At 37.5% G+C, this 25900-nt stretch overlaps 5 protein-coding genes across 6 annotated transcripts; 3 read left to right on the top strand and 2 right to left on the bottom strand.

Annotated features, from left to right (window-relative positions):
- The first annotated feature begins 901 nt into the window (after positions 1-901).
- On the top strand, positions 902-4646 carry LOC123881298 (39S ribosomal protein L3, mitochondrial). Its single transcript, XM_045930010.1, has 6 exons — positions 902-1070; positions 1199-1280; positions 1396-1623; positions 2136-2431; positions 3734-3898; positions 4240-4646. The coding sequence occupies exons 1-6, from the start codon at positions 1021-1023 to the stop codon at positions 4490-4492; spliced, it is 1074 nt and encodes a 357-aa protein (XP_045785966.1). The 5' UTR covers positions 902-1020; the 3' UTR covers positions 4493-4646.
- A 1235-nt stretch (positions 4647-5881) lies between these two features.
- On the bottom strand, positions 5882-7879 carry LOC123881204 (extensin-like). Its single transcript, XM_045929883.1, has 2 exons — positions 7467-7879; positions 5882-7147 (listed from the first exon to the last, which is right to left on the bottom strand). The coding sequence occupies exons 1-2, from the start codon at positions 7686-7688 to the stop codon at positions 6026-6028; spliced, it is 1344 nt and encodes a 447-aa protein (XP_045785839.1). The 5' UTR covers positions 7689-7879; the 3' UTR covers positions 5882-6025.
- A 292-nt stretch (positions 7880-8171) lies between these two features.
- On the top strand, positions 8172-10123 carry LOC123881280 (alpha-methylacyl-CoA racemase). Of its 2 annotated transcripts, XM_045929975.1 has the most exons (3): positions 8172-8324; positions 8492-8610; positions 8983-10123. In XM_045929975.1, the coding sequence occupies exons 2-3, from the start codon at positions 8503-8505 to the stop codon at positions 10003-10005; spliced, it is 1131 nt and encodes a 376-aa protein (XP_045785931.1). In that variant the 5' UTR covers positions 8172-8324; positions 8492-8502; the 3' UTR covers positions 10006-10123. The 2 variants fall into 2 exon arrangements, with proteins under 2 accessions (XP_045785931.1, XP_045785937.1); XM_045929981.1 differs by lacking the exon at positions 8172-8324 and having other exon boundaries at positions 8369-8610.
- Positions 10105-11925, bottom strand: LOC123881245 (2-oxoglutarate and iron-dependent oxygenase JMJD4). Its single transcript, XM_045929959.1, has 2 exons — positions 11257-11925; positions 10105-10765 (listed from the first exon to the last, which is right to left on the bottom strand). The coding sequence occupies exons 1-2, from the start codon at positions 11784-11786 to the stop codon at positions 10108-10110; spliced, it is 1188 nt and encodes a 395-aa protein (XP_045785915.1). The 5' UTR covers positions 11787-11925; the 3' UTR covers positions 10105-10107.
- A 1999-nt stretch (positions 11926-13924) lies between these two features.
- Positions 13925-22347, top strand: LOC123881031 (mRNA (2'-O-methyladenosine-N(6)-)-methyltransferase). Its single transcript, XM_045929559.1, has 7 exons — positions 13925-15223; positions 15642-15782; positions 16608-16784; positions 17396-17682; positions 17753-17963; positions 18716-18774; positions 19337-22347. The coding sequence occupies exons 1-7, from the start codon at positions 14294-14296 to the stop codon at positions 19539-19541; spliced, it is 2010 nt and encodes a 669-aa protein (XP_045785515.1). The 5' UTR covers positions 13925-14293; the 3' UTR covers positions 19542-22347.
- Positions 22348-25900: the final 3553 nt, after the last annotated feature.

The raw sequence follows: 25900 nt of genomic DNA, 5'->3' as shown, positions 1-25900 counted from the left end.
ACGCCAACGAACGGGTTTCGTTGACCGTCGTTGCTGCAATCTGGACGACTTAGCGAATGCCAAGGATCGCTCGTTGGCGTGTGCCGGCGATCCGAAGCGTGGCGGTAACATCAAAGAAATCGAGCTGTTTGATCGAACTCTGTTTGGACGGTCGCCGAAGGCCAACGAACGAACGCTCAGTTGAAGCAAGAGTGCGTAGCGTGTAGACGTCCAATTTGATAATTACTTGGATATTTCTCGCCATTCAGATGAAAATATGTGGTTGTCCACCATCTTCGCTTACGTTTATTTTTTCTTGTTCTTGCTAACTCGTTTTGGTATATAAAACTAGCAATTATAATGATGTCGTCGTCGTCCATGATTAAATTGCGAATGAAAGAGAAAAGAACCGGAATCAAGTGCCAACGAACGTTCGTTCGAGCACTAAATGTATTTGGACGTATTAACGAACTCCAACGAGCGTGCGGAAGCCAACGCTAGCGAACGATAAATATCCATCGTTGGGCGTTCGTTGGCCCGGTCTGTACGAAGCCTAATACATAATTATACCTATTGATTACATCTTCTTTGATAGCATTCTACGCTTATTCTACGGCTTGGATGCATGGACGTATTATATTATAAATCTATGATCGAAGATTGGATGAATGATTTGGAATGAATTATCTCTGTGTTTTACGGACTTAGGCTCAAAAGCTAAGAATCCAGACCATAAAGCTAGATGAAAAAAACTAGTCTGTACTCTTTTTTTTTTTTTATTTAACGGCCCTGGATTCGTACTCTTTTTGGGTGATTAGATTCACAGATAATAGATGATTAGATTATTGGATTGATAACTCAAAAGGCCTAGAACTCAGAGCCGTTAAAACCAGTTAAAAAATTGGATTGATAATTAACGTAATTTAACGTAGTGATTTCATACTCTTTGGTAATTTATTCTAAAAACCGTAGCATATTTAATATTTGTTCAATTATTATTTTCAGTTTTATTGTTTTCTAAATAAATTTAATTTGAAAATAATGTCTAGGTCCAATTTGAAATTGATTTGTAGTGCTCTAAACAAAATGAGGTTCGTAAATTCATTTCCTAACCCCAAAGTTTATATTATTGTAGTATCACAAATCCTAAATAATTATTTATCTCCTCCAATTTTCATATTAAACGTGTTTCAACTTTCAAATGTTCAAAACATTTCAGGATCGATTGCGTGACGACCAGATCTTGTCATTTTCAACCTAAATATCGTCCTCCGTATTGGTATTCGCCGAAAGATCGAGTTGTATGTTACTTTATATTTTCATTCAAATCATTTAATTTACTTTGGATAAATCTAAATAAGAATAAACTCTGTGTACCTACCTAGATTGTAACAATATAGTTAAAATTATTTACAGATGAGCGAAGATTTGCTCACGCAAGAAAATAGAGATTTTATAGAGGAAGTTAGACAAGATAAATTGAATTTGCAAACTGCTTTGGAATCACCGTTGGCGAAAATTGAGACGCAAGAAGTGGCCCAGTGGGATACCGCGACTCGAAGATCGGGTCTCATAGCACGTAAAATAGGAAACTATCCCCTATGGTCTAAAGATGGCAAAAAGTTCCAGACAACATTATTACAGGTACATATTTAGTAATGTTTCCTCGCTTAATTTCTAACAACACGTAAGTTATCTTTTGGCGTTTATTTTGATACAGTTTACTAGAGAATCCGAGAGACGTATCAGCCAGTTAGAAATAAGAAAACATCTAACAGAAACTTTTTAAAAGTAACTACAGGTATCCATCTAACAAATTGATCTCTGAAAACAGTAAGGTTTTTCACTCTCCTCTAAAGTTGTTAATTTTAACTTAGATGGTATAAGAACTTATTCCTTATCAATTTCGAATAATCTGGCCTTATTCCTTGTCTTCATCACAAAGAAAATCTCAGCTTTCTAGATCCAAGGGTTTAGGGCTAGGTATTGATGAGTTGCCTTAAGGTCGCTGCATACGAAATGTGTTGATTTCTCGAACTACTATTGGGTACTATTATAAGGATTTCTGAAGTGAAAAAACACGTTACATATGCAGCGACCCTTACTTTTATAAAAGATTAATAAAACTTTAATGTCGACCGTTGTTTCTATTTTAGGTTGTGGACAATCATGTTATTAAATATATACCACCGGAAGAATTTAAACCAATGAAAACAACTAAACCGAATTGGAGAGTAAAGCGGAAACTGGGTTGTCTTTTAATTGGTTCAGAGACTGTTGACCCAAGTACAGTTACAAAGGACTATTGTGGCCTATTCAGCAGTGTTGGTATGTTGCCGAAGAGACATCTGTGTCGCTTCATGATTTCGCCACATGCAAAAATGCCCACAGGAACACCATTGTTCGCTACACATTTTAGAGTTGGTGATTTTATTGATGTCAGAGCCAAAACGTTAGTACAAAATCCAATATACCTTATTTATTTACAACTAGTGACCCGCCCCGGCTTCGCATGGGTGCAATGTAGATCGGTTCGGCCATATAGATGTCCGGGTATGCCGGCACGGACCGCTAAGTTGTGTCACACAATTATTTTAATTTTGTCAAAATATTTTATAAGATACTAACTAGATGATGCCTGCAGCTTCACCCGTGTGGATTGGTCAGATCCTCTGCAGCATCAGGATTAAGGAGTTGGAATCCAAATTTTTTATGGAACAATGTCACAAAGTTCTATCGATAAAAAAATGATATGGAAATCGGTTCCGAAATCTCGGAGATATTAGTGCATAGGTAGAAAAATATAACTCCTCCATTTTTAAAGTCGGTTAAAAAAGTATGTTACTCCTTGGTTAATCCTCTACTTGTCTGTGAAAGTCCTGTCAAAATAGGTTTAGCCATTCCAAAGATTAGACGGTTCAAACCATGGACGTATTATACTATCTCTATGGTTCAAACAGTCAGGCACTTCAATTTTATTTATTAGTATAGATTAATTTGAATTGTGTGGTGTAAAAGGCAATTATGCAAACACTATAGTTACCTCAATTATGTATTTGTAAATACTTTAGTTACCTCGATTATATATATAAGTACTTTAGTAAATATTTAGTTTGATAAGGATACATATTTATTGTATCCATTTGAAAAACTCCAAATAATTTGTATCAATTTTTTTAAACATTAAAAACGGTTATTGAAAGCTATCTGTATAATATAGATATTATTATCTTGTATTCTATACTCTCACGTCTGTGTAAAATACATATAAAAGGCAAAAAAGAATATAATACACTTACATACATTATAAAAATACACACGTTACATAAATACATATTTGTACTGGGCCGAGGATTACATCCCAGACCACCATTCTTGATCCATACAGAGGAAATCAAGGGCATCATCTAGTATTGTATATGTTATCATAAAAGGTTCACAAACCACTACCTGGTTTCAGCTACCAGGATATTATGCATTTTAATTTAAACTATCTTATGCTCGCAACTTCATCCCTTTTTCCCCCCTTAGGGGTTTGCTTTTTCATAAATCCTTTCTTAACGGATATCTTTGTTATAATAGCTATTGTCATGTCAAATTTCAGCCCGATCCATCCAATAGTTTGAGCTGCACTTTGATAGATCACTCAGTCAGGCAGACAGTCAGCTCTTCCTTTTACATATTTAGATTAAATTAAATTGCCACTATCTTATAGTATTATTATTAAGCCTTCAAGAGATAAATGTTTTTTTAGAATGGATCGTGGGTTTCAAGGAGTAATGAAACGATGGGGTTTTAAAGGAATGCCAGCTTCTCATGGTGTAACCAAAACTCATAGAAGGCCAGGCAACATTGGTGCAGGAGGTGAAAAAGCAAGAGTCTGGCCTGGCACAAAAATGCCAGGTCACATGGGCAACAGGTGAATTCAAAAATATCTTTCTATAGCTACTTTTATTTACACCTAGGTGAATGATTTTGACAGGATGTCCATGCTCAGTACTCGGCAGTGAGCGATGGATGGAAATGAATACAAATTCTGGATGTTCTACACATGTTTTCAATTTGAACACTGCTATAAGAGATATTCACATTAAACTTACATTAATATCACCTATTTTTATACTAGATACCCAAAACTCATTGGTTGACATACTTAAGAGATCAAGCTGCATGGCTTAAGGCCTTAAGGCTTGCATTTGAATTAGCTTGGATTAACCTTGATGAACTATCTTATCTAAACTATTTTTATTATATTTCCAGGTGGCGAATTTTAAGGGGAGTAAAAATTCTTCGCATCAATACAAAGTATAACATACTTTGGACACTGGGAGTAGGAATACCTGGAGAGACAGGTGCTATGTGTTATTTATTTGACACGGTATTGCCATTAAGAAAGTTAAAAACTCCCCCTCCTTTCCCTACACAGCCGTTAGTAGATGATTTGCCTTTGGAATATTATGATGAATCAATACATACATTTGATAGACCTACAATAACCTTTGAGGAGTCTTAAAGTGAATATTTCTTGTATTTATAAATTATTGCTGTTGGGATTGTAGATAGGAAGGTGTATACAAAAAGTGCAAGAATTTTTTTTCTGTGTAACTAGTTACATTTTATGTTGTTTGTCACAATTTAAAACTTAATAAAATTATCACAGATAACACCAAAATTGTTTTCATTTGATTTTTTTATCACCAAACCCACTGATAGCAGTGATGCAGCACATCACACTTCACACTAATATTATGAAGGCGAAAGTTTGTATGTGTGTGTGTGTGTATGTATGTTTGTTACTCCTTCACGCAAAAACTACTGGACGGATTTGGCTGAAATTTGGAATGGAGATAGATAATATCCTGGATTAGCACATAGGCTATTTTTTATCCCGGAAAATCAGTTCTCACGGGATTTCAAAAAACCTAAATCCACGCGGGCGAAGTCGCGGGCATCGACTAGTGGACCATAATATTAAAATATCTTGTCTAAAAAAACTTGCTCTAATACATTAACATTATATTGTATGTGCATTAGCTTATGTGAGGCAGCAAATGTTTTAGTAAATATCCTTGCTACATGGCCTTTAACTTGCCAGTAAAATGCTGCCGATTTTAGATCATACCTATAAAATGTAAAAACTGCATCAAAATTGGTCCAAGTGGTTTAAATGAAATTGGTAACAGACACCTTTTACGGGTGGCGCTTCCAAAATCAATGTTTTATCCCATACCAAGGACTTGTTCCATTGTAAGTAAGAGGTAAAAGTGACTTATATAATTTTAAGCAGAATGAAATAGGTATGTATTTTTCAGAGATGTAATAAAACAACAGATATTTTAAATTTATTTAATGTCACTGTATACTTAAAACTGCAAATCCCACATACTTATTACAATAATAATTATTATAATCCATTCTTTAATCTCATTAATGTGTATATTGTATACTTTTGTTCATAATAATCATACCCTACATACTATTGAAAAAGTCATTTATTTGTTTAAAAAATTATTTCATTTTAGTTTCACATCAATAAAATTCCTATTTACAAACATACCTACGTCTAAAAGAATAGCAAGCAAAATAGACTTGTCCACACTAAGTGCGCCTTCCACTTTGCCACAAAATGCAGCAGCGCTACGGCCAAGTGTCTTTGTAAATCCATATAAAAAAATCAATGAACTATGTGCGGATGTAGCGCTGCAGTCGTGTTTTTGTTTATATGGATTTACAAAGCAGGCAGTGCGCCACTGGCTTTGACGGCGCCTTAACGGTTTTTTAATTCTTGTGTAGCGTTCTCAAACAACATTGTATACAGCCACAAAATATGAATTAGCAAAACTAGTTCAAATCTATAGAAGATGAATATGAAAAATTTCCTTGTTTTTTAAACTTTGAATAATTAATGATGCTTCCTACTTCCTCTCCCGTAAATTTTAGGTATTGTGACAAGTCTTACTTTGTTCCCCAGCTTCTCAGATATTAATTAAAACTAATTTACACTGAATTAATTAATGTTAGGGATGCTCTAATAATATGCAGTTGCCTACTGTTGGTTTGGGGGTTGGAAACCATAACCAGGATAAGGCTGTGGGGCCCCAGGCGGCGGAGCTCCCGGTGCAGGCGCACGAGCATAAGGATATGGAGATGGTGGATACTGAGCAGGAGGGTAGCCCTGTTGGTAAGCATGGGCGGGATATGCCCCTCCGGAAGGGGGATAACTCTGTGGGTTTTGTGGGTAAGATGACTGAGGAGGTGCAGTTGACACTGAAGGGGCAGGGCTTCCTGGTTGGGATGAGGGATTGGAGTAGGGAGGTTGTGTTGCAGGTGGATATGGAGATGGTTGACCTGAAGGAGGATACTGCTGCCCCGGGGGTGCACTTTGTGGTGGAGCTCCAGATGCTCCTGAGGATGGTGGAACATTGTTCCCATGAGAACTAGAATTATAAGTTGGAGATTGTGCTGAAGGAGACCCATATCCTGTACTTGTAGGTATTTGGGATGTATAACTGCTAGGTGGAGGTTGGGGGGAGCGGTTTGGCTGAGACACTGGTGTGGAGCTGTATGCAGATGTAGGTGTGGTGTTAGGGAATGGCTGTGACTGATAAGGTTGGGGTTGAGATGTAGTAGAGTTGTAGGAGCTAACACCTACATTGGGGTAGTTTGGGCCTGCCTGTGGAGGTGGATATCCTGAATTTCCAGTATAAGCTGGTTGACTAGAGCCCCTAACAGGATAAGGAGAGCCTGCAGCGGCTGGGCTTCCAGGTGGTGGAGCATAAGGCTGCTGATTTGCAGAGGGTGGGTATCCAGGTCCTGGATGTGTAGATGGAGGGTAATTACTAGGAGCTGTAGTGATAGGAGGGCCATAAGTAGAGTTAGGAGGATATCCTTGTGGTTGTTGTGTGGGGTTTTGGGGTCCATAGCCTTGCCCTGGAGGGCCATAGCCACTTTGTGGAGGATAACCACCAGGTGCTCCTTGGTATTGTCCTTGATATTGATTTTGTGGGTAAGGTCTTTGGCCGTATGACTGTGTGGGCCTAGTGGGAGTAGAAGACACTCCTGTGGGTGGGCGGTATGGTTGCTGTGGGGAGCCTGGGCCTTCAGCTCCACTACTGGGTGGGTTCAAAGGTCCTTGTTGCACATTGCCTGCAGCCAATTGATGTGGAGGCTAAAAAAATATTGTTATTTATATTTATTATTTCATTAATTCTATGGTATTATTTATTTTGGTGAACGATTTAGCAATTGCTCGAAATTGAAACAGCCATCATACTTAATCCAGATTCAATTAAAACTAAAATAGTTGTTATTAATCATTACAGTACTTTAGTTAAAATAAATTGGGATAAAAATGTTAATTTGCACCAGATAAAAGCAACTTTAGAAAACAATATTTTATGAAATAACATTTTAATTTACGACACTGCCATATTCATAAGATTAAATGATTGAAATTAATAATATATTGGCAGTAAAAATGTACTTACTGGAAGTAACAACTGAATATTTTGATTAGCGTCCGCGACTGATGCCAGGTATACTAAATTCCTATGAAGCACTTGTTGGTACTGATGGCACTCCATCAGCTGGCCTTTAGCTTGGTATTCTTGTATTGTTTGAATCAAATGAGCATTCTCATCCAACATCTTTTGTATTTGAGCTGGGCTTAATGGAGGCCGGTTGCCCCGAGGTGCGAAAGCTACCGACATTATTATTGTTTTCTTGAATATGTAGACCTTATCATTTGATTAAAAAACAAATATAATCACAGGTATGGGAGGTATAAACCGCACAGAATTAGAGTAATCAATTTTTGCAAATTGTAGGTAAAATTAGAAAAACTGAAAGCGAAATGGCAGAAAGCGTCAGTCAAAACCACAGACCAATAATATACAGGTTTTAAAAACTAGTTTTACGGTTCTGGGTTCTAGCCTTTTGAGCCTATTAACATATTATAAAAGCTTTTTTTTTTAATTTGTTTTACGGCCCTAAATGTAACTCTTTTAAGAATAATACAACCACCACCGACAAAATATTTAAAATAAGTTTTTTCTTACTGCCTAGTCCTACTGCGATTAGTCAATAAGAACCTTACGGTTCTCATTGACTAATCGATGACGGAACTAACAGAAAAAAAGGTAAGGTAATCACCACAGAGCAATAACAGTAATCCTTTGTATTAAAAAAAAAGTATATTAATTAGTAGGCACTGATAACGTAGTGATTACATACTTTTTGGGTACCTACTGGTTCGTACCTACCTATTGATAATTGATTTCATAGTTCGACATACATATGATACGGAAATCAAAGTCAAAGGTTAAAAGAATTCAGAAGCCGAACAGGTAAATAACTGTACTGACTAGGTACTGATAATAAAGTATATTAATTATTAGTGCATACTCAACCACGGTGCAAGAATAATGCTCCCTGTGACTGCAAGTGAAATTGTTATAACTTCGAAACATTTTTGTTCAAAGAATAAAAATTGAGTGGTAGATTTAAATTTCAGTTTCAGGTGAAATGGCTTTACGGGGTATAAAAGTTGTAGAAATGCTAGGATTAGCTCCAGGCCCATTCTGTGGAGCGATATTAGCCGATTTTGGCGCATCGGTTACCGTCGTTCAAAAGGCAAGTATTAGTAGGTACCTACTACCTATATTTATATACTTATCATTTAAAAGCAAGGCAAATCACACTATAATAATATTATAAAGGCGAAAGTTTGTATGTATGTGTGTGTGTGTGTGTGGTGTGTGTATGTTTGTTACTCCTTCAGGCAAAAACTACTGGACGGATTTGGCTGAAATTTGGAATGGAGATAGATTATACTCTGGATTAGCACATAGGCTACTTTTTATCCCGGAAAATCAAAGAGATCCCACAGGATTTTTTTAAACTACATCCACGCGAACGAAGTCGCGGGCATCAGTTAGTATACAATAATATCTTAATCATTATTTTTCTGATATAAGTACCCATACATATTATATTGTTTCACAGATTGATGCATCACCTCTAGATGTTTTGTCAAATGGAAAAAGGGTAATTTCAATAAATTTAAAATGTAATGAGGGCGTTGAGATATTCAAAAAGTTATGTGCTGAATCCGATGTCTTATTGGATACTTTCAGACCAGGTGTATTAGAAAAATTGGGCCTGGGCCCCACATCACTTATGAAAGAAAATGGTAAACTTATATATGCAAGATTAACAGGTTATGGACAAAATGGTGAATTTAAATATAAAGCAGGCCATGACATAAATTATGTTGCTATGTCGGGTATACTATCCATGCTTAGTAAAAATCAACAGCCACCAAGACCACCCCTCAACATTATTGCTGATTTTGCTGGTGGCAGCCTTTTGTGTGCTCTTGGCATTGTATTAGCTTTGTTTGAAAGGATGAAATCTGGTAGAGGGCAAATCATTGACGCAAGTATGACAGAAGGTGCAGCTTATTTAGGAACTTGGTTATATAAGTCACAAAATTTACCAATATGGAGTGGGGAACCTGGGACAAATGCTTTGGATGGTGGACTTCCATGTTATGCTAGTTATAAAACTAAGGACAATAAGTTTATGGCTGTTGGAGCTCTAGAACCTCAATTCTACTCTAACCTTTTGAAAGGATTAGAGCTGCCTGAGGAGACATACTCACAAACTGATATGGAATGCAAAAAGAAATTTGAAGAAATCTTTCTTACTAAAACCCAGCAGGAGTGGTGTGAAATTTTTAAAAACCTGGATGCATGTGTCACTCCTGTGCTTGATATAAAATCAGTCGACAGCCATGAATGTAACTCATCACGCAAGTCTTTCTATAAAGACCATGAAAATCTTATAGTGCCTGAACCTGCACCTAGGCTCTCTTCCACACCTGGAGTATCAAGTGGGAAACAGAAGCCAGCAGAAATAGGACTTCACACTAGTCAAATACTGCAAGAGTTGGGTTATAGCAAGTCTGAAATTAAGGATTTTATTATTAAGAATGTTGTATATGCCAGAGCACAATCAAATTTGTAATCAATTTCTTTAAATATTTTTGAATCAATTTATGTATCTGGGTGCTATATTGCAATATTATTTATAGGCTATAAAAATACGATGTACATATTAATACAATTATTACTTCAAAACTTTATTTATGGAATTTTTTATATGTAATAGTTGAGGAACTAGGGACTGCAATATAACATTTGAATTTAAAGGGTGGTTTTCCAAGAAATTTATAATTTTCAATATATTGTGCAGATCAAAAATCACATGATTTTTCTGTAAGCTGTAAGTGTTAAATAGTTTACAAAATTTCCCTTCTAGATGATTTATTCTTTTTTGCGCTATGTGGATAATGAATTTTATGAATGATGCAAAATCCATACCAAATACTGATTTTAATATCAGTTGGCACTGTGATGTAAAATCTGGTGTTTCTCTAAATTCCTGAATTTCTTTTTCTACAGAAACTAAATTTTCTTGCAATGCTCTCCACACTAACTCAACATTGCATGCATTAATAAAATTATGATTTATAGAAATAGTGTCCAGCACATTGAAAACTTGATGATGCCATCCTGAGGGAACAAAAATTCCATCCCCTCTTTCTTGGATGATTTCAAAATATTTTACATTTTTGTGTATATTTGGATCAAACAAAAATGGTAAATTTCCAAAAGCATCTTTTAATTTATCTTCTTCTCCTGGTGGAAGCATTATCCATTTCTTCCTGCCGATAACATTGACCGACCAGCTGAATGATGAATAAACATCAGCATGTAAAGGTGTCCTGAAAGTATAAAATAAGTGTAATTGTAAAAAATTATTTTATTTTATAAGAGGGTTTTTAAGAGTAGCAAAAACTAGGTCCAAACTCCAAATGTTATTAACCTTACTAATATTATAAATTTTAATGTTTGTTATTATACAATACAAGGACTAAACCTTGGGTTGATATTCTAAGACTAAACATTTTATTTTATTCCAACACAGCACAGGTTTCTACACAGCATGGTACTGGAATGCTAAATCACTTGGCAACACAGTTTTTTGGTAGAGTGGTACTAGCCACTGCCTCCCACCAGATAAAATATGAAACTTTGAATAGAAGCTTAAGAAAAAATTTAACTTAACTTTTCGAGTTCCCACTGCATTTTTAAAAGCCTATAACCTACATCATAATGGGCGAAGTTGCGGGCATCATCTAGTATATAAATAGTGATAAAACTATACGAGAATGATACATGAGAAGAACTATTCACGAATGCATTTAATACATACCATGTATCTTTGGGTCCAATATAAACAAACATGAAATCATCCTCTTTGTTATCCAAGGCATATTCATTGAGCCAGTCTGATGCAAATAACATTGGAACATCATAAAACAGGTCGTTGGTTAGTCTTTTCAAGTGCCAATCTTTGAGGTACAAAAGTTTTTCTTTGTATTGGGTTCTTAAGTAACTCATATAATCTTTAACTTTCATGTTACATTTGCATTGAGAATTGAAGTTTATTATTTGATCGCAATCTGCAACAGGTGCATCTAGTTCTCCATATTCTTGTGTAAAATAGTCATAATTTATTCTATCTTCTATAATCCACTCCTTGGAGCACTTCCAATTATTCGACACATTTTTAATTGAGCAGGGTAAATTGTGTAACATATATTTAGCATAGAAATTTCCATAACTTGTATCAAAAACATTAACACAATCTATTTCAGTTTGAGGAAAGGTCTCTTCATGTGTTTGTTCACTATTAATAATATTATGTATAATATCGATTTCTATTGGTATGTGATTGCTCATAATTTTAAAATCCTATGGTGTTATATGCACTTGAGCTAATAGTATGAATCACAATTATTAAAAATATTATATCATTATCAGGTAATAATTAGGTACTCGATTTTTTAACCCCAGAGGCCGAAATAATCAAAGAGTAGTATGTAATCACTAAGTTATAAATAATGATGTCCAAAAAGACAGAGCACGCCCGCCAGCTAACACCAACACAGACGAAGTCCGTGATCAAAGTTCAAACTTCAAAGATGCTTCCTTCAACTTCAAAGTAGGTATGTACTCTCAACCATCTCTCAACTGTGTGGTCTGTTTTTAACTGTTTTTTTTTTAATTTTTATTAACTGGTTTTACGGCTCTGGGTTCTAGGGTTTTGAAGCCTGGTAGTTTAAATTAAAACACTCTTTAATTTACCACAGACCAAGACAATAGCTTGCTGATGCTCTAACAAGGTATTATTCATAGAGATATAATTATACATCCATAGTATTATTATTTTGATGAAGAGTCCGTCATGATTCTTTGTCAGAGGTTATACTCCTTACGAGTGTAGAGACTTTTTTTTTCTCCTGGCAACATTTTTGTAGAGATAATCGTTATGGTCACTGTTATGCAACGGCGGATCCAGGGGGAGGGTCATGGGGGTCATGACCCCCCCCTGAGCTGGTTCCAGGACTTAGGTGGACCACTAATTGAACATAATGATTTTATTTATATATTTTGCCACCATACAGATTTTATGTATCTACATACTTCTATATTTAATTAATTTTTATATAATATAATAACTTTGTATGATGGCAAACGTTTGGGAGCGAACGCATCGAAAATTTGAATTTTACCGCGCCACACTTGCGCGCGCTTGTCGACTACTTAGTACGTAACGTCTAGCTAAACTTTAACACAATATCATAACATAGTTAGTTCTAAGTTAAAAAACTAAAATTTCTTTCTACCTATACCTAATGTGTTTATAAGTGTACCATGTAACTATGTATACCGTAATAAATAAAATAAAATAAAAATAAAATCAGTATTCTTAAAAATTGTTGCTGCAAAGTCATTAATTACAAGAAATGGTAAGTAATCAGCTTCTCATTATTCCAGTGCGTGTGTTTTAATTTAAATGTTATTATTGTTAACATGGCCGTAGCCAAAAGAAATTGTTTTCAAAATGCATAATATACTAATTAGTTCTCGAATTTACAAGTTTTTTGTAAATCTATCAATAAATTTGCGCTCGCTTCGCTCGCGCTTTTATATTGTGTTAGTTGATTACCGGAACTTCGTTCAAACCCCGTGGAAACTCAGTTTTTTTGGGATAAAATACCTAGGTATACAATGCAAGGTACCACTGAATAGTACCAAATTTTACCTAAAAAGATCTGAAAAGTACTTTCGCTAATATTATTTCGTACATACAAAAATATACAAAAAAAAATCGCGCTCGCTTCGCTCGCGCTTTTATTTTATTACTTGTTTTTGTAGTAGTTACCCGGAACTTCATGCGCATGAGATTACATTTTTGAATATCCCTAGAAAATCTTTATTTTTCATGAGAAAAGTAGAGCGAGGTGCTTTAAAACATAACATTTTTTATGGCTGAGCTCGTTCATCTCTCGCTTTTTTATCTGTAATACAAAAATTACGCTCGCTGCGCTCGCGCTCATATTTCTTGTTGCATTCTATCTTGTTGAAATCTTCAATCAATCTTGGTCAAATTGAAAGGTAAACTTGACTTGACCACGACTATGTGACCCCCTCCTGGCGCCAAAGCTGGATCCGCCCTTGCTGTTATGGTCCGCCTAGGGTAATAATGTTCTGTGGTTATGGTTATATTCTCTCTGTGTTATATATAGTCTATGTCTGCAGCCTGGTCTGTGATCATAGATTTATGGTTGGACTTCGTCTGTGTTGGTGTTAGCTGGCGGGCGTGTTCTGCCTTTTTGGAGTGTTTTTTTTTGTTAAAACTGACTGGAAAGCGCTCTAAGGGGGTGCCGTGCGTATGTCGGCGTCGCGGCGAGCGCTGGCACAGACGGGGTCCATACTTGTATAGTTTAACTAACTTGTTACAAATAACTACAAACTTGACATTGGCTAATCTTTGTAAAGCCAGACGAGAGAGGTTTATGGTTGGTTTGGTTTATCTCTGTGGTTTATCTGTGGATGGCGGTGCTTGGGGAGATACGCCAGCTTATTTATTTCTGAATAAATCTTACGATTGTTTAAGTATTTTTGTGCTATTTTGATAGTTTCATTATTATTTCTTATTGAAAATCTTTAATAAATATGTTCATTAACTGTATTCGTCATGTGTTTCTGTGACATTGTTGAATTCTGCTTCATAAAATTTATTGGCGGTAACAATATCATGAATATCAACAAATTTATTGTGCGAGGAGACTTATAATACGCTGAACGCATTTATATCTACACTAGAAGAGTTTTATTTCTAAGCTTCTTTTTAAGTTATCGTGTGATCATATCGAAGAGTCAGCAACAAGGAGTCCATCAATATGAATGATGTTCGGGATAAAGTTGTTGCTGGATCCTCGTCGTGGGAAACAGCGCCCACCCTCAGTGATTCTTCTCCAGAGATCCAGTCGTCGCCTGGCGGCAGCGGCGAGACTCCGCAGACGCCGGGTGCGCCGGCCCCGCTCGCGCCACAGTTCGCTGCTGAACTGCACCCCGACCTGCTGCAGCAGGGCTGGCGGAAATATTGGTCGAGGCGAGAAAACAGACCGTACTTTTGGAACAAAATATCCGGCGAGTCAATGTGGGAACTGCCAGCGGTTAAGAGAGATTTTGATCCCATCACGGATCCTCTCGGAATTTGCCACACTGGACCCCCCAATGCTGGCAATGTAACTCCCAGTGCTAGCAAGCGGCGTCCGTCAGAAGATAATGGACCGCCACCGAAAAAGTTTGTCCTTGCGGGCCCGTGGGATATTGAAGTACCCACGAATGTTGTGATTTATGAACGCCCTCCTACTATATGTCCTCACCCACACCCTGAGATTGAGGGATTTCGGTTTACTTTAGCTAATAAGTTGAGACAGTGCTATCAGGAGCTATGTCACACGAGAGAAGGTATTGATGCCCCCAAGGATTCGTTCAATAGATGGTTGATGGAGAGAAAAGTGAACGACCAAGGAGGCTCTGATCCACTTCTGCCGAGCCACTGCTTTCCGGAGATATCTCACTCCATGTACGAAGAAATAATGAACGATATACCAATAAAATTAACTCATCCAAAATTCACGGGAGATGCCAGGAAGCAGTTGTCACGATATGCTGAAGCAGCTAAGAAAATGATCGAATCGAGGAATGCTTCACCGGAGAGTCGTAAAGTAGTCAAGTGGAATGCTGAGGATACCTTTCAATGGTTGCGGCGTACAGTGGGAGCTACTTATGACGATTTTCAAGACAGACTGGCACATTTGAGAGTAAATCTTAGTTATATTTTATCTAACTATTGTAATTTGTATGATATTATTAATTTACTTTACTTTTACTTCAATATCCATTTGCAATGACATACAGTTTCTTTGCAGTTGAACTCATTGCTCTCAAATATCTTCCTAATTGGTAATATTTTTACTACACATTTGAGGATGCCTATTGCCTGGCACTTCATCCATGTGGATTTAGGTCCTTTAATATCCTGTGGGAACTCTTTGATTTTCTTGGATAAAATGCCTATGTATTTAACTAAGGGTATAAGCTATCTCCATTCCTTTTAGCGAAATTGTTTCAGTTGTGGTGGCATGGAGTAACAAACATATGAACTTTCGCATTTATATTATTTAGATATATAGAATAATATTCTATTATTACACCAAAAATTTGTATTTTTTCCTACAGAGACAATGTCAGCCACATTTGGCTGAAACTGCTAAGGCTTCGGTGGAAGGAATCTGCCTTAAGATATACCACTTGTCAGCTGAGTACGCTCGTAAAATAAGAGAAAAGCATAGCATACTGTTGAAAGAGAATGGTATACAGGTAATGAAAATGGAATTTTATTAAAAAAAATGATTGTTTGGATTTTAATTAGAATGAGATGATAATGATTTTGTGTAAATGATTTCTCAGGGTACAATTTTTTTTCCTTAAAGTTATAAGTAGTATGTCCATTGTCCACCTTCAGAATGTGAGCTTTTACTACCTAGGTTTCATAAAGATTCATCTATGAGATAATAACAAAAAAGTTGAAAACTAAAACTGACCACGATAATTTTAATAAATACTGAAATATTAAAGTAAATGTTTTTCTATCGCTTTGTATATTTTAATGTTATTGTACATTTATATTCATGAACTCAGAATTTTCTCCTCTTTCATTTGACACCCGATTTGTATTTCTCGATACAATAGCAAAAAAATTTTTTGGATACCCTCACTTTTTTGATGTATCACTAACATCTGTTAGGTCAATTTTTTTCGTATAAAATATAGCCTGTCACCTGGACCCTTACATTCCCTGTATATTATTATACTCTTTGCCCTTACAACAAATCAATTGACATCTCATTCATCAAAATCAGCCCAGTTGTTCAGGCACTATGGCGGAACACACAGAAACTGGATACAAACATACATACATAGACTGCTAAAATTATAACACTTCCTTTTGGCTTTGCCGCAGTCAGGTAAAACAAGCCATAACTATGCATTTAAAATATTAGTGTATATTTTTATATATTATTATTAAGATGAGCCCCTTTCAATTTTCATATTCATTATTATGACTTATCAAATATTTGCAGCAAAATAGTGCAACTCCGATTTGCAGTTGACCTGCTTTTTTAAAATCTGAGTACGATGTAGGAGCTGCCGGCGCCGCTGCAGCAGGCGGCGCTGCGCAAGGTGTGGTGCTACCCCGTACAGTTCGCGCTGCCCGCGCCGCGCGCGCCGCTCGTCGAGCACTTCCTCGACCGCGACCAGGCGCTGCTGCGCTACCTGGGCGACACGCAGGTGCTCAACGCCACCTACCTGCAGAAACTGGTAAGTGTATACTATATCTGCAGACTGTGCCAGGTGTCTGTCGATACTCCGATGGACACAATCTGCTACTGCCCCGCTCTAGTGCATTAACGTAACATACACCTAGGGAAATTATTGTACACCCTGAGGAAGCTACTCTAATTCCAGTCAGGAAAGTGCTGCTGTACCTGACAGTCACAAGTATTGGCGCAGAACTGCAAAATTGGTGACGATCACAATGGATTAAATGGTCAGTGTGTGCCTGCGGCTACGTTACGCTTACATTCGCTGGATGAAAATACATTCATAGATAATGTATTTAATAATATTCAAGGCAGTATTGCCTCCTATTGCACACGGAAACGTAAAAACGCGGCCCGGCCAGTAGGTATCTACGTGTCTGTCGGTTCCTGCCGAGCAGCCGGGCAGTTTGAATAGAGCATTAGAACCGTGCAGATGTCTTTTGTTTTCTTTTTATGCGATAGATGGATGACGACGGCGTCGTCGTGTGTGTGGTGACGGCTGATGAAGAGGGGCACTTCTGGCCTTCTATCGATGTCTGACACGGTCAATGACATCGAGCGTGTCAGACAGTGTAGATATAAACGGACCTTAACCGCGTGCTGTCGTAGGAACAACTGTACCGGTACAGCTGCTTCGACGACAAGAAGTTCGAGCAGTTCGTGTCGCGCGTGTGGTGCGTGCTGCGGCGCTACGCGGCGTGGGTGGGCGCGGCGCACCCGGCGGCGCAGGCGCCCGACGCGCACCTGGCGCAGATGGCGCTGCCCGTGCCCGTGCTGGAGTGCCTGCACCGCTGCTTCGGAGTCAGCTTCGAGTGCTTCGCGAGCCCGCTCGACTGCTACTTCCGCCAGTACTGCTCCGCCTTCGCCGACACCGACTCCTACTTCGGCTCCCGGGGGTGAGTACACGCCGCGGACGCGTGCTGCAGTGCGTCTGTCGTGCGGCGGATAACGCTCGTCTCCCCGCAGGCCGTTCCTGGAGCTGCGGCCGGTGGCGGGGTCGCTGGTGGCGCACCCGCCCTACTGCGAGGAGCTGCTGGAGGCTGCGCTGCGCCACATGGAGCGCCTGCTGCAGGACTCGGCCGAGCCGCTCAGCTTCGTGGTGGTGCTGCCCGAGTGGGCCGACCGCCACGCGCGTGCGCTGCACAAGCTGCAGGCTAGCCACTTCAAGCGGAAACAGGTACCGCACGACGTCTGCCTCCTTCGATTTCAAAATGGACGTCATTTCCATAGTTGTAATCAGCACCCCGAAAACTCTTGGAAATGACGCCCATTGTGAATCGTGATAGAGCGGCTAAAGCGCCGGCATAAACTGCCGCCCGCGGTGCGTATACTATGTAATTAAATATGGATGGCTTTTTCCAAGTTCTCAAACTATCTGCGGTCATTTAGGCCTACTTAAGACTAGGTCTTTTACAAAGGATTTTCAATTTTCGGTTTCTCGTCAAAAAAATTATTCCAAACAATTTTTTTGTGAGGTGAGTTAAAAGACCGGCGCGCCAAAATCCGCCACGACTATTATGTACGAGTATTATACGACGATGTATGATGCATGCGCATTCTACATTTTGTATGATAAATGGAGGCAGATATTTCACTAGATGGTCATTTAACCGCCCTGGCTGTCGCCTAATTATTTATTATTACGCCTGTTCTGCGAGTATTTGTACCTATATCCTACACATTTTGCTATTTCCTAACGCTAGTAAAGATTCTCACTAAAACAATGATAAAATAAAGGAGAATCGCGTGTTGTTCTTGTTCCCATGCATAGCTATAGATATACATAGCTTTACTTTTTAATCAACTTCAAAAACTTGCCTCCTCCTTTAAGGAGGAAGTTCTCAATTCATCAGAATCTTTTTTATTATCAAAACATTCTAAAGACAGTTATTATAATTGATTTGTAATTAGTTAAAATTATGTTTACAGGTTGTAATTCCAGCATTCGAACACGAGTATCGGCACGGCTTTCAGCATGTCCTCCCAAAGTGAGTATTTCTTTGTTATTAGGGTTTCGTCCCTTATAGGGTCACTTTGTTGTTTGTCTGTCCGTCTGTCAAGAAAACCATATCACCAAAAAAAAGTTAAAATGTGTTCACATATAAATAAATTTACTAAATTACATTAATTGCTGTGTTCTACATAAAAGTATTAATATAACGTATATTATGGCACAAGAGGTTCCTCGTGTGCTAGTCCGACTCGCACTTAAGCGGTTTTTGTTATAATACCAGAGTGAACCACCTATAATATAATACCATACCAAGACGATTGATTATTATTTTTGTTTGTACCTGATAAAACATCATTGAATAGAAAATTCTATTCAAATTAACTTGTAAATATAAATCATAATTTTTGCACTGAGGTTTCCTTAATAATGTGGGCAAAGAATAAGGCTGGATGTTTTGAAATCCTCATGAGATAGGGAATAATATTCTTGCCGAGCGAAGCCGTGGGCGTTCGCTAGTTTCTGACAAATATAGATTACGAATGAAATCGCGTCGCATGGTGGTTTTGAGTTGGTCTAAACTGGTGGTGGGTGCGTAGGAACGAAGTGTACTTCCGCTGGGGCGGCGGCACGGTGGTGGTGTGGCTGCAGAACGCGGCCGGCTTCGCGCGCTGGGGGCCCACGGACGAGCGCGTGGAGGCGCTGCTAGACGCGTGGCGCCCGCGCGCCAAGCTGCGCTCGCCGCCGCCCGCGCCCGCACCGCCCGACGACCCGCCCGCCACGCCCGCTGACAAGCGCAGCTAAGCGCGCCGCCCGTACTCCCCGCCGCGTATGCCTACACGAGCATGTTTGGCCGACTTATCGGCGTTTTATACGATAAATTTCTCTTCATCTTTTTACTACCGTGTGACGCCGGGCGAGTGTCCACCCTTAGGTCTATCGCACTTTGGAAACGTTTTCGTAAGAATTTGACTCACTGTGCGCACACGCACGAATAATCCCGACTTTCCATACTAACTTTCACCCATTTGGAAGGTTCGTGCGTGTTCGTACCAAAACGCCTGCACATTGCGGTCAGCCCTAGGCCGCGCTTACTTTGCACATGTACGATTAACTCTCATCCAGGGTGAGTCCCCGTTCTCACATAGTGCTTGAAGGATGGGGTCGTACGTTTGTGGTCGCACAACCGAATTTCGTATGAAAACGCAAGCAAAGTGAGTGGCCTTACGTCGATTCCATCTACACACATGAAATGCTTTGCATCATCATTCCTCAAACGCATGGCTGAGGGTTTAGAATATACTATTTATTCAGCGACCTCCGTTCTCTGCCAATTAATTATCCGGGTATCTTCAAAACGAGAGTGAATAGACCTTCTAGGTAAACGCGTTCCATCTTAGGCAACATCTTCACTTCTCATCAGGTGTGATTGTGATCAAGCGTGTGCAAAGTGGTTACAGGCTTCGTTCAAAGCTTATAACGTAGGATCGAACTCCTCATTTGCTCACACCTATGTGTCTGAGTATAGACGTGAGACCAGACGGAGTCGTATATTAAGCCATATATAGACACTGGCACAGGACTCGTGATAATCAATGCGAGTGTGGGCATATGCGGCAAGGCTTAAATCCTGATACAATAACACTTATCTTAAACCGGGTACAGATTATTTGCTACACAATAAGCAATGCAACGCCATTTACGTCGCGAATGAACGCCCAAAGCGTACCGACTACTACACGAGTAATATAAAGTGTTCATCGAAAAGTCGACATCACAACGCGTATGATGCGAATGCAAGTAAGTAGATTGTGCGCAGTTTTTAGGATGTTACGAACACGATAAAATGTATAAGAAATCATGTAACATGTTGTTAAATAATCTGTACCCGGACTTACATCAAGTCACGTCCATACCTACCAGTAAAAATTTTCATTGTGTGTTAATGGTACGTAAATTTTATGCCTCCAAATCTTTTTCCACATAAAGACGTCCACACTAAAAAATAATATATTTTGTGTTTCGGTTCAGTATCTTTTGCAACACACCGTACTTGGCCGACCGCATTTTGGATGCGTTTTCGTACGAATTTGACCTGTGCGAACACCCACGAATGATTCCTTCCCGACCTTCCATATACTATGGGAACGCGCAGACTGAGTGGGGGTTAGTCATACTTACACCCAGTCTCCCATAGTGCTTGAATGGTTAGGATTGTCCGTGCGTGTTCGCACGAGTCAAATTCGTACGAAAACGCAACCAAAGTGCGGTCGCCTCAGTGTGGCTCGATGCTTGCACATTCAGAATAAGCTTATTTTTTACTGCAAATACAATTGATATTATCATCTGGGTTTTGTTACGTTTAGTTACGTTGTCTGAATGAAGCTCTTACGAGTCTTACAGAATATGCGATCAGTGGTAACTGGTGATACATACTTGTGTGACATCCGGTAATGGATTTAATAAAATTTATTTATTGATTACAAGTTACAACTACCTATATAGTCGAAATAATGATTAAAATCTACAGAAACCCATATTTAATTACTTAATTCTATAGTTAGAAACTTGGAGTTAGTAAGCTAAAACCAGAAAATGAGGCTAATTCTGTTGTACGCAATGTGGCTAATTCTGTTGTATACCTACAATCTCTAAACTAAAAAGACAGATCTAAATCTCATGCGATGTCCTTTTCCGCAGGAACCATTATGAAAGGGATAGCAATATATTTAGACCTGTAATTTTAGTTTAGAGATTGTGTACAACAGATTTAGCCACAATATATTATGTATATTAACTAAAATGGCAGGCCTAATTGTATTGGCTCTTTCAAAATGCTGCCTGTAGAAAAGTATAGTTCTAGATTGCCTTGTCAATTTAGCTTATTTTAGAGATTGCTTACTGTAGAATTAGCCACACTATCTTATATGGTCATATCTTGACAATTTTTACTCCGTTCGTTAGGAGGAACGGTAATTTTATATAAGTAATCGTACAATTAGGATTTAATCTGTACATATAGTGCTGTCAGCAATATAAGGTCCTGATAAATTACCTACCTCAAGTTCTTAGACGTCATTGTTATAATTTCTTTAAGTATTTGTATCCAATTGTATTCTCCGTTATTATGCCCTAGAAGTCATTTTAACTCCGACATATTTACGAGAGAATGTTAGAAATAATAAAGTTTTCGATGACCTTTCAGCCCATGTGCAATGATAAGATGGATGGGGACTTTGGTATTTTGTTAAAATAGGTAACATATTTAGGCTCAAACTAAATCCAGCTTTTCGGGAGTTTTTTCCATAGCATAATGCCTAATTTCCCTGGGCTGAAAGTGTATAATTAAGTAATTTTTTTATTAGTTGAAAGCGTCTACTGAGCAAGTAATTTGACAGGACCAAGTTTATATATTTTATTTTGTTAAGATCGCTCTTTATATAGTGTTTTTGTGGATGAGATGATAAGATTATTGTATTATGCTTTAATAGTACCTGCAAAACAACTTGGAAACAAAAGTTAATAATAATTATAAATAGTTATTTATATTTTTAACCATAATTTGTGACTGTCATAAAAACTTTTGACTATATTATTTCAATTTTAATAAGGTCAAGTGGGGTAAGAGAAACATACTTTACTGGTTTGTGAACATTTTGGCCTTCAGCTATCAAAATTATACATTTATTTCGATATTAATTGAAACAAATCTTCGCTTTTGAAATATACTAACATTTTTTTTGATACAGAATTAGATTGTTTGTATAATTACGGCACAATTTAGCAACAAAGCTAGGTCATAAAAATGTTCCTCTTACCCGAGATTTGGGGTAAGAGGAACACTCGATACTTTTAAGTAATAACTCGTGTTTTTAAGTGTTTATATAGCATGTATTAAATTTTTTTTTGAGTTAAGGGAATGAAAACCTTACCTCGTTTAAAATAAGGTCTTATTGAGGTTGACAGCATACAAAAACGAAATTTGGGGTAACAGGAACATATAGGTAAGGTCAGAGGTGCTAAACTTTTTCTGGTATTAAATGAACGTATTAAAAACTAGCTTTCCGCCCGCGACTTCGTCCGCGTTTTGGTTATATCGCGCTTGGCACAATTTTTCAAAACATGAACCCCCTTTAGTGTCCCGTGATCGGTTAAAATGAAGCCTATGCCCCTAGCCCCGGGTGTCAAGCTACCTACCTTCCAAATTTCTTAAGATTGGTTCAGTGGTTTAGGCGTGGAAACGCAACAGACAGACAGACAGAAAGACAGACTTTCGCATTTATAATATTGGTCGGAATAGTTGGGATACAAATGTATTCTAAAAACAGATATGGTTTTAGTAAATTTCTTTACTTAATTACAATTTAAAAAATTAACTCGTAAGAAACAAAACAAACTTCTAACAATTTTGAACTTTTCTCACTTTGGCCTATACGCGTAATTGTAAACAACAATGTATCACAACAAAAATACTGTCACAAACAATAACATTCGTAGTGAAATATAAACTATAACATAATGTTTTGAAATATAACTATAACATAATGTTTTGAGGCTGCATAACCTGACAAAGAGCCACTTTGAACGGCCCTAACTGCTTCTAATAGTTTTTCTTTCGGGTAAGAACTTCTATCGGTCTTTTTTTCGTAAGCTCGAGGCATTTTGCTTTTTCTGTAACAAATAAACAGTTAAACAAATCATGGCTATTTACGAAACGTGTTATACCGGCTGACTTTTTAAGTCCTGGCCAAAATTTGTAGGATAAACCTTAACCTTTTGTATGGGACCAACTTTCGTACTCGAAAAAAAAAATCTACTAAGTATTTCATACATTTTGGTCACAGCTGATCGATACTTTTGTATGGAACAGCTGACTTTTTATTTAGAAAAAGTTGTTCATATTCATAGGTAGGTTTATCCTACAAATCTTGGCCAGTACTTAAAAGTCGGCCGGTATTTCAGTGGATTTTAAAAATGTTTGTTACCCCCTGAAACCGGGAAAGAGGAACATATGTTTCTCTTAACCTAGTACAGCCGTTCCTCTTTCCCAGCTTGCCATTTTGAAGGTTATGTTTTTATTGACATCGAAAAAGCACTAAAAACACACACTACAAACAATACAATACGTAGAAAATAAAGATTAAACGTAATAATTACACTTACCATAGCAATCAACCGCAAAACTGATGTTTTTAATATTTTAATAACACAAACAAGGAACGCCGCTAGGTCTTGGTTTTTTTAGTTTGATAACTGATTTTTTTTTCTCTCTTTTACTCGCTTATCTGCCGTGTTGTAGCGCCATTTATCCAAGAATATATGAACTACGCCTAATACTGTTATATCAACGTAGTGACCATAGAGCTCGCCGTTATAGTTTTCTTTTTACTAGTTACAGTTTCTCTTCCCCCCGCGTCCCTCTTACCCCACCTGACCTTAATAAAAAAAATATCTAACTAAACTTAAAAGTACTATAAAGTAAAAAATTATATTGTGCAGATTTTTTTTGCAAAATCGAGATATAATCAATTATTAATTCATTATTATTAATTCAGCCGTTGACATAGATGCACGAAATTTTAAATGAACAGTGGCTACATTCTGTTCACTATTAACAATAATAATCTTTTGATTTATTTATACAATAGTTATTTCTATATATAATATTATTATGTAATATTTTATTGGTCACCATAAAGCATTAAACCCGTGGTCCGTGGAAGGTACCAGAGGTATTTTTTTTCCTATGGTCTCTCCACGAAATACAATGCTGCCGAATTAAAATGGTAGTCCATGGAAGGACCGTCCTTCCGAGAAACAAAATGCTACTGAATCAAAATTGTACTACAGTCAAAGACATAAAGTAAGAAAGAAAGTAAAAAAAACTTTTTTGCAAAAAAAAAACAACCGACTTCCAAAAAAAAAACTACCGACTTCCAAAAAAAAACTACCGACTTCCAAAATAACAACTTTAATTTCGAAAGTCACGAGTTTTTGGTTTTGTATTTTCCATTTTCATTTTTTGCCACTGACTTAAGTGTTCAGCAGCATTGTATTTCTCGGACAGACCATTAAGAAACCAATAAATATAGGTGTTATTTAAATTTTTGATCAAATATAATTATTAAATCAATTTAGTTTAAAACTTTATTTGCCAACATTTTGGTTACTTTAAACAGTTACTTATAGCAATTTATGACAACTTGTATTTCAAAAATCATGTTGAATTAGTGTGCGAGTTTGCGATGTGTAGAATTGTATATATAAATGGAGCGCGTAGGTTATGTATATATACATTTCGAAAAGATTTTGGTTATTTACTTAAGTAAGTTCTTTTTAAGAATCCCTTTATACTGTTGTATAGTTCGATAAAGATTATATTTTGATTGTTTAATTATTATATTTTTCTGAAAAAAGACAATGTTTTATTTTGATTTTTGAGCCACCAATCTCTTATCATTTTTCAGATAGATAATTTTATTTAAAAGTTCGTCAAGGTATACGTAAAACTGACAATCTTCGGAAGTCCTCAAGAACCATTCAAGAACCGCTTCGATTTTGATGATTTTTTTTAAATATTTAGAAACCTTTGAAGTATGTATGTATGATATCTATACGGATGTCCGGTAAAACGTTATGAACCCGTTGAGTGAGACACATTGTACTTTGCAGGGGAAATCAAATGATCTCCTAAATACTTATTGGGTGAATATTGCCCATTTTTGAGTTATTGGCGCCGATTCTTTCTCTAAACTAAATTTAGAGTATCTGCGTCCTCCTCCTTTTAATATTGTTGAAAAGGGACGGAACATGAATTTTACATTTCAAGACTCGAAATTTTAGTGCACGCTATAAATTTAAACAATAGGCTCGCGACTGGCCGCTAAAGTCACGGGTTTTGACAGCTCTAAATTAAATTTAGAACTATCAAAAATCAAGATGTGTCTGTCTATGTGTATATAGTAAGAGGATGTGAATACTCTAAAATTTAGTTGCCAACAGAATCAGTACCATTGATCGTTTTGTGTTTTGACGCGACTATAAAGGACACTACACACCAATGAAGCGAGCTTTAAATCTTTAAGTTGTAAAACTAGTGAAATACCCGGTATGCGTTGCAACGCAATTCGCGCGCCTCGTGGTACGTCGATGTTAGTCGCTTA

This window comes from Maniola jurtina, chromosome 1 (assembly GCF_905333055.1).
Source record: "Maniola jurtina chromosome 1, ilManJurt1.1, whole genome shotgun sequence".
NCBI lineage: Eukaryota > Metazoa > Arthropoda > Insecta > Lepidoptera > Nymphalidae > Maniola > Maniola jurtina.
Note: the sequence above shows the minus strand (reverse complement) of the source record. Positions and strands in the feature narration are given on the sequence as shown.

What these genes read in the sequence shown, in the direction of transcription:
- LOC123881298 (XM_045930010.1), top strand. Translation starts at nt 1,021, where the DNA reads ATGTCTAGGTCCAATTTGAAATTGATTTGTAGTGCTCTAAACAAAATG. An exon ending in ATTGATGTCAGAGCCAAAAC is followed by an intron (nt 2,432 to 3,733) that starts GTTAGTACAAAA and finishes ATGTTTTTTTAG; the next exon opens with AATGGATCGTGGGTTTCAAG. An exon ending in CCAGGTCACATGGGCAACAG is followed by an intron (nt 3,899 to 4,239) that starts GTGAATTCAAAA and finishes TTATATTTCCAG; the next exon opens with GTGGCGAATTTTAAGGGGAG.
- LOC123881204 (XM_045929883.1), bottom strand. Translation starts at nt 7,688, where the DNA reads ATGTCGGTAGCTTTCGCACCTCGGGGCAACCGGCCTCCATTAAGCCCA. An exon ending in ATATTCAGTTGTTACTTCCA is followed by an intron (nt 7,148 to 7,466) that starts GTAAGTACATTT and finishes ATATTTTTTTAG; the next exon opens with CCTCCACATCAATTGGCTGC.
- LOC123881280 (XM_045929975.1), top strand. Translation starts at nt 8,503, where the DNA reads ATGGCTTTACGGGGTATAAAAGTTGTAGAAATGCTAGGATTAGCTCCA. An exon ending in CGGTTACCGTCGTTCAAAAG is followed by an intron (nt 8,611 to 8,982) that starts GCAAGTATTAGT and finishes ATTGTTTCACAG; the next exon opens with ATTGATGCATCACCTCTAGA.
- LOC123881245 (XM_045929959.1), bottom strand. Translation starts at nt 11,786, where the DNA reads ATGAGCAATCACATACCAATAGAAATCGATATTATACATAATATTATT. An exon ending in ATTGGACCCAAAGATACATG is followed by an intron (nt 10,766 to 11,256) that starts GTATGTATTAAA and finishes TTATACTTTCAG; the next exon opens with GACACCTTTACATGCTGATG.
- LOC123881031 (XM_045929559.1), top strand. Translation starts at nt 14,294, where the DNA reads ATGAATGATGTTCGGGATAAAGTTGTTGCTGGATCCTCGTCGTGGGAA. An exon ending in TGAAAGAGAATGGTATACAG is followed by an intron (nt 15,783 to 16,607) that starts GTAATGAAAATG and finishes AGTACGATGTAG; the next exon opens with GAGCTGCCGGCGCCGCTGCA. An exon ending in TTTCAGCATGTCCTCCCAAA is followed by an intron (nt 18,775 to 19,336) that starts GTGAGTATTTCT and finishes GTGGGTGCGTAG; the next exon opens with GAACGAAGTGTACTTCCGCT.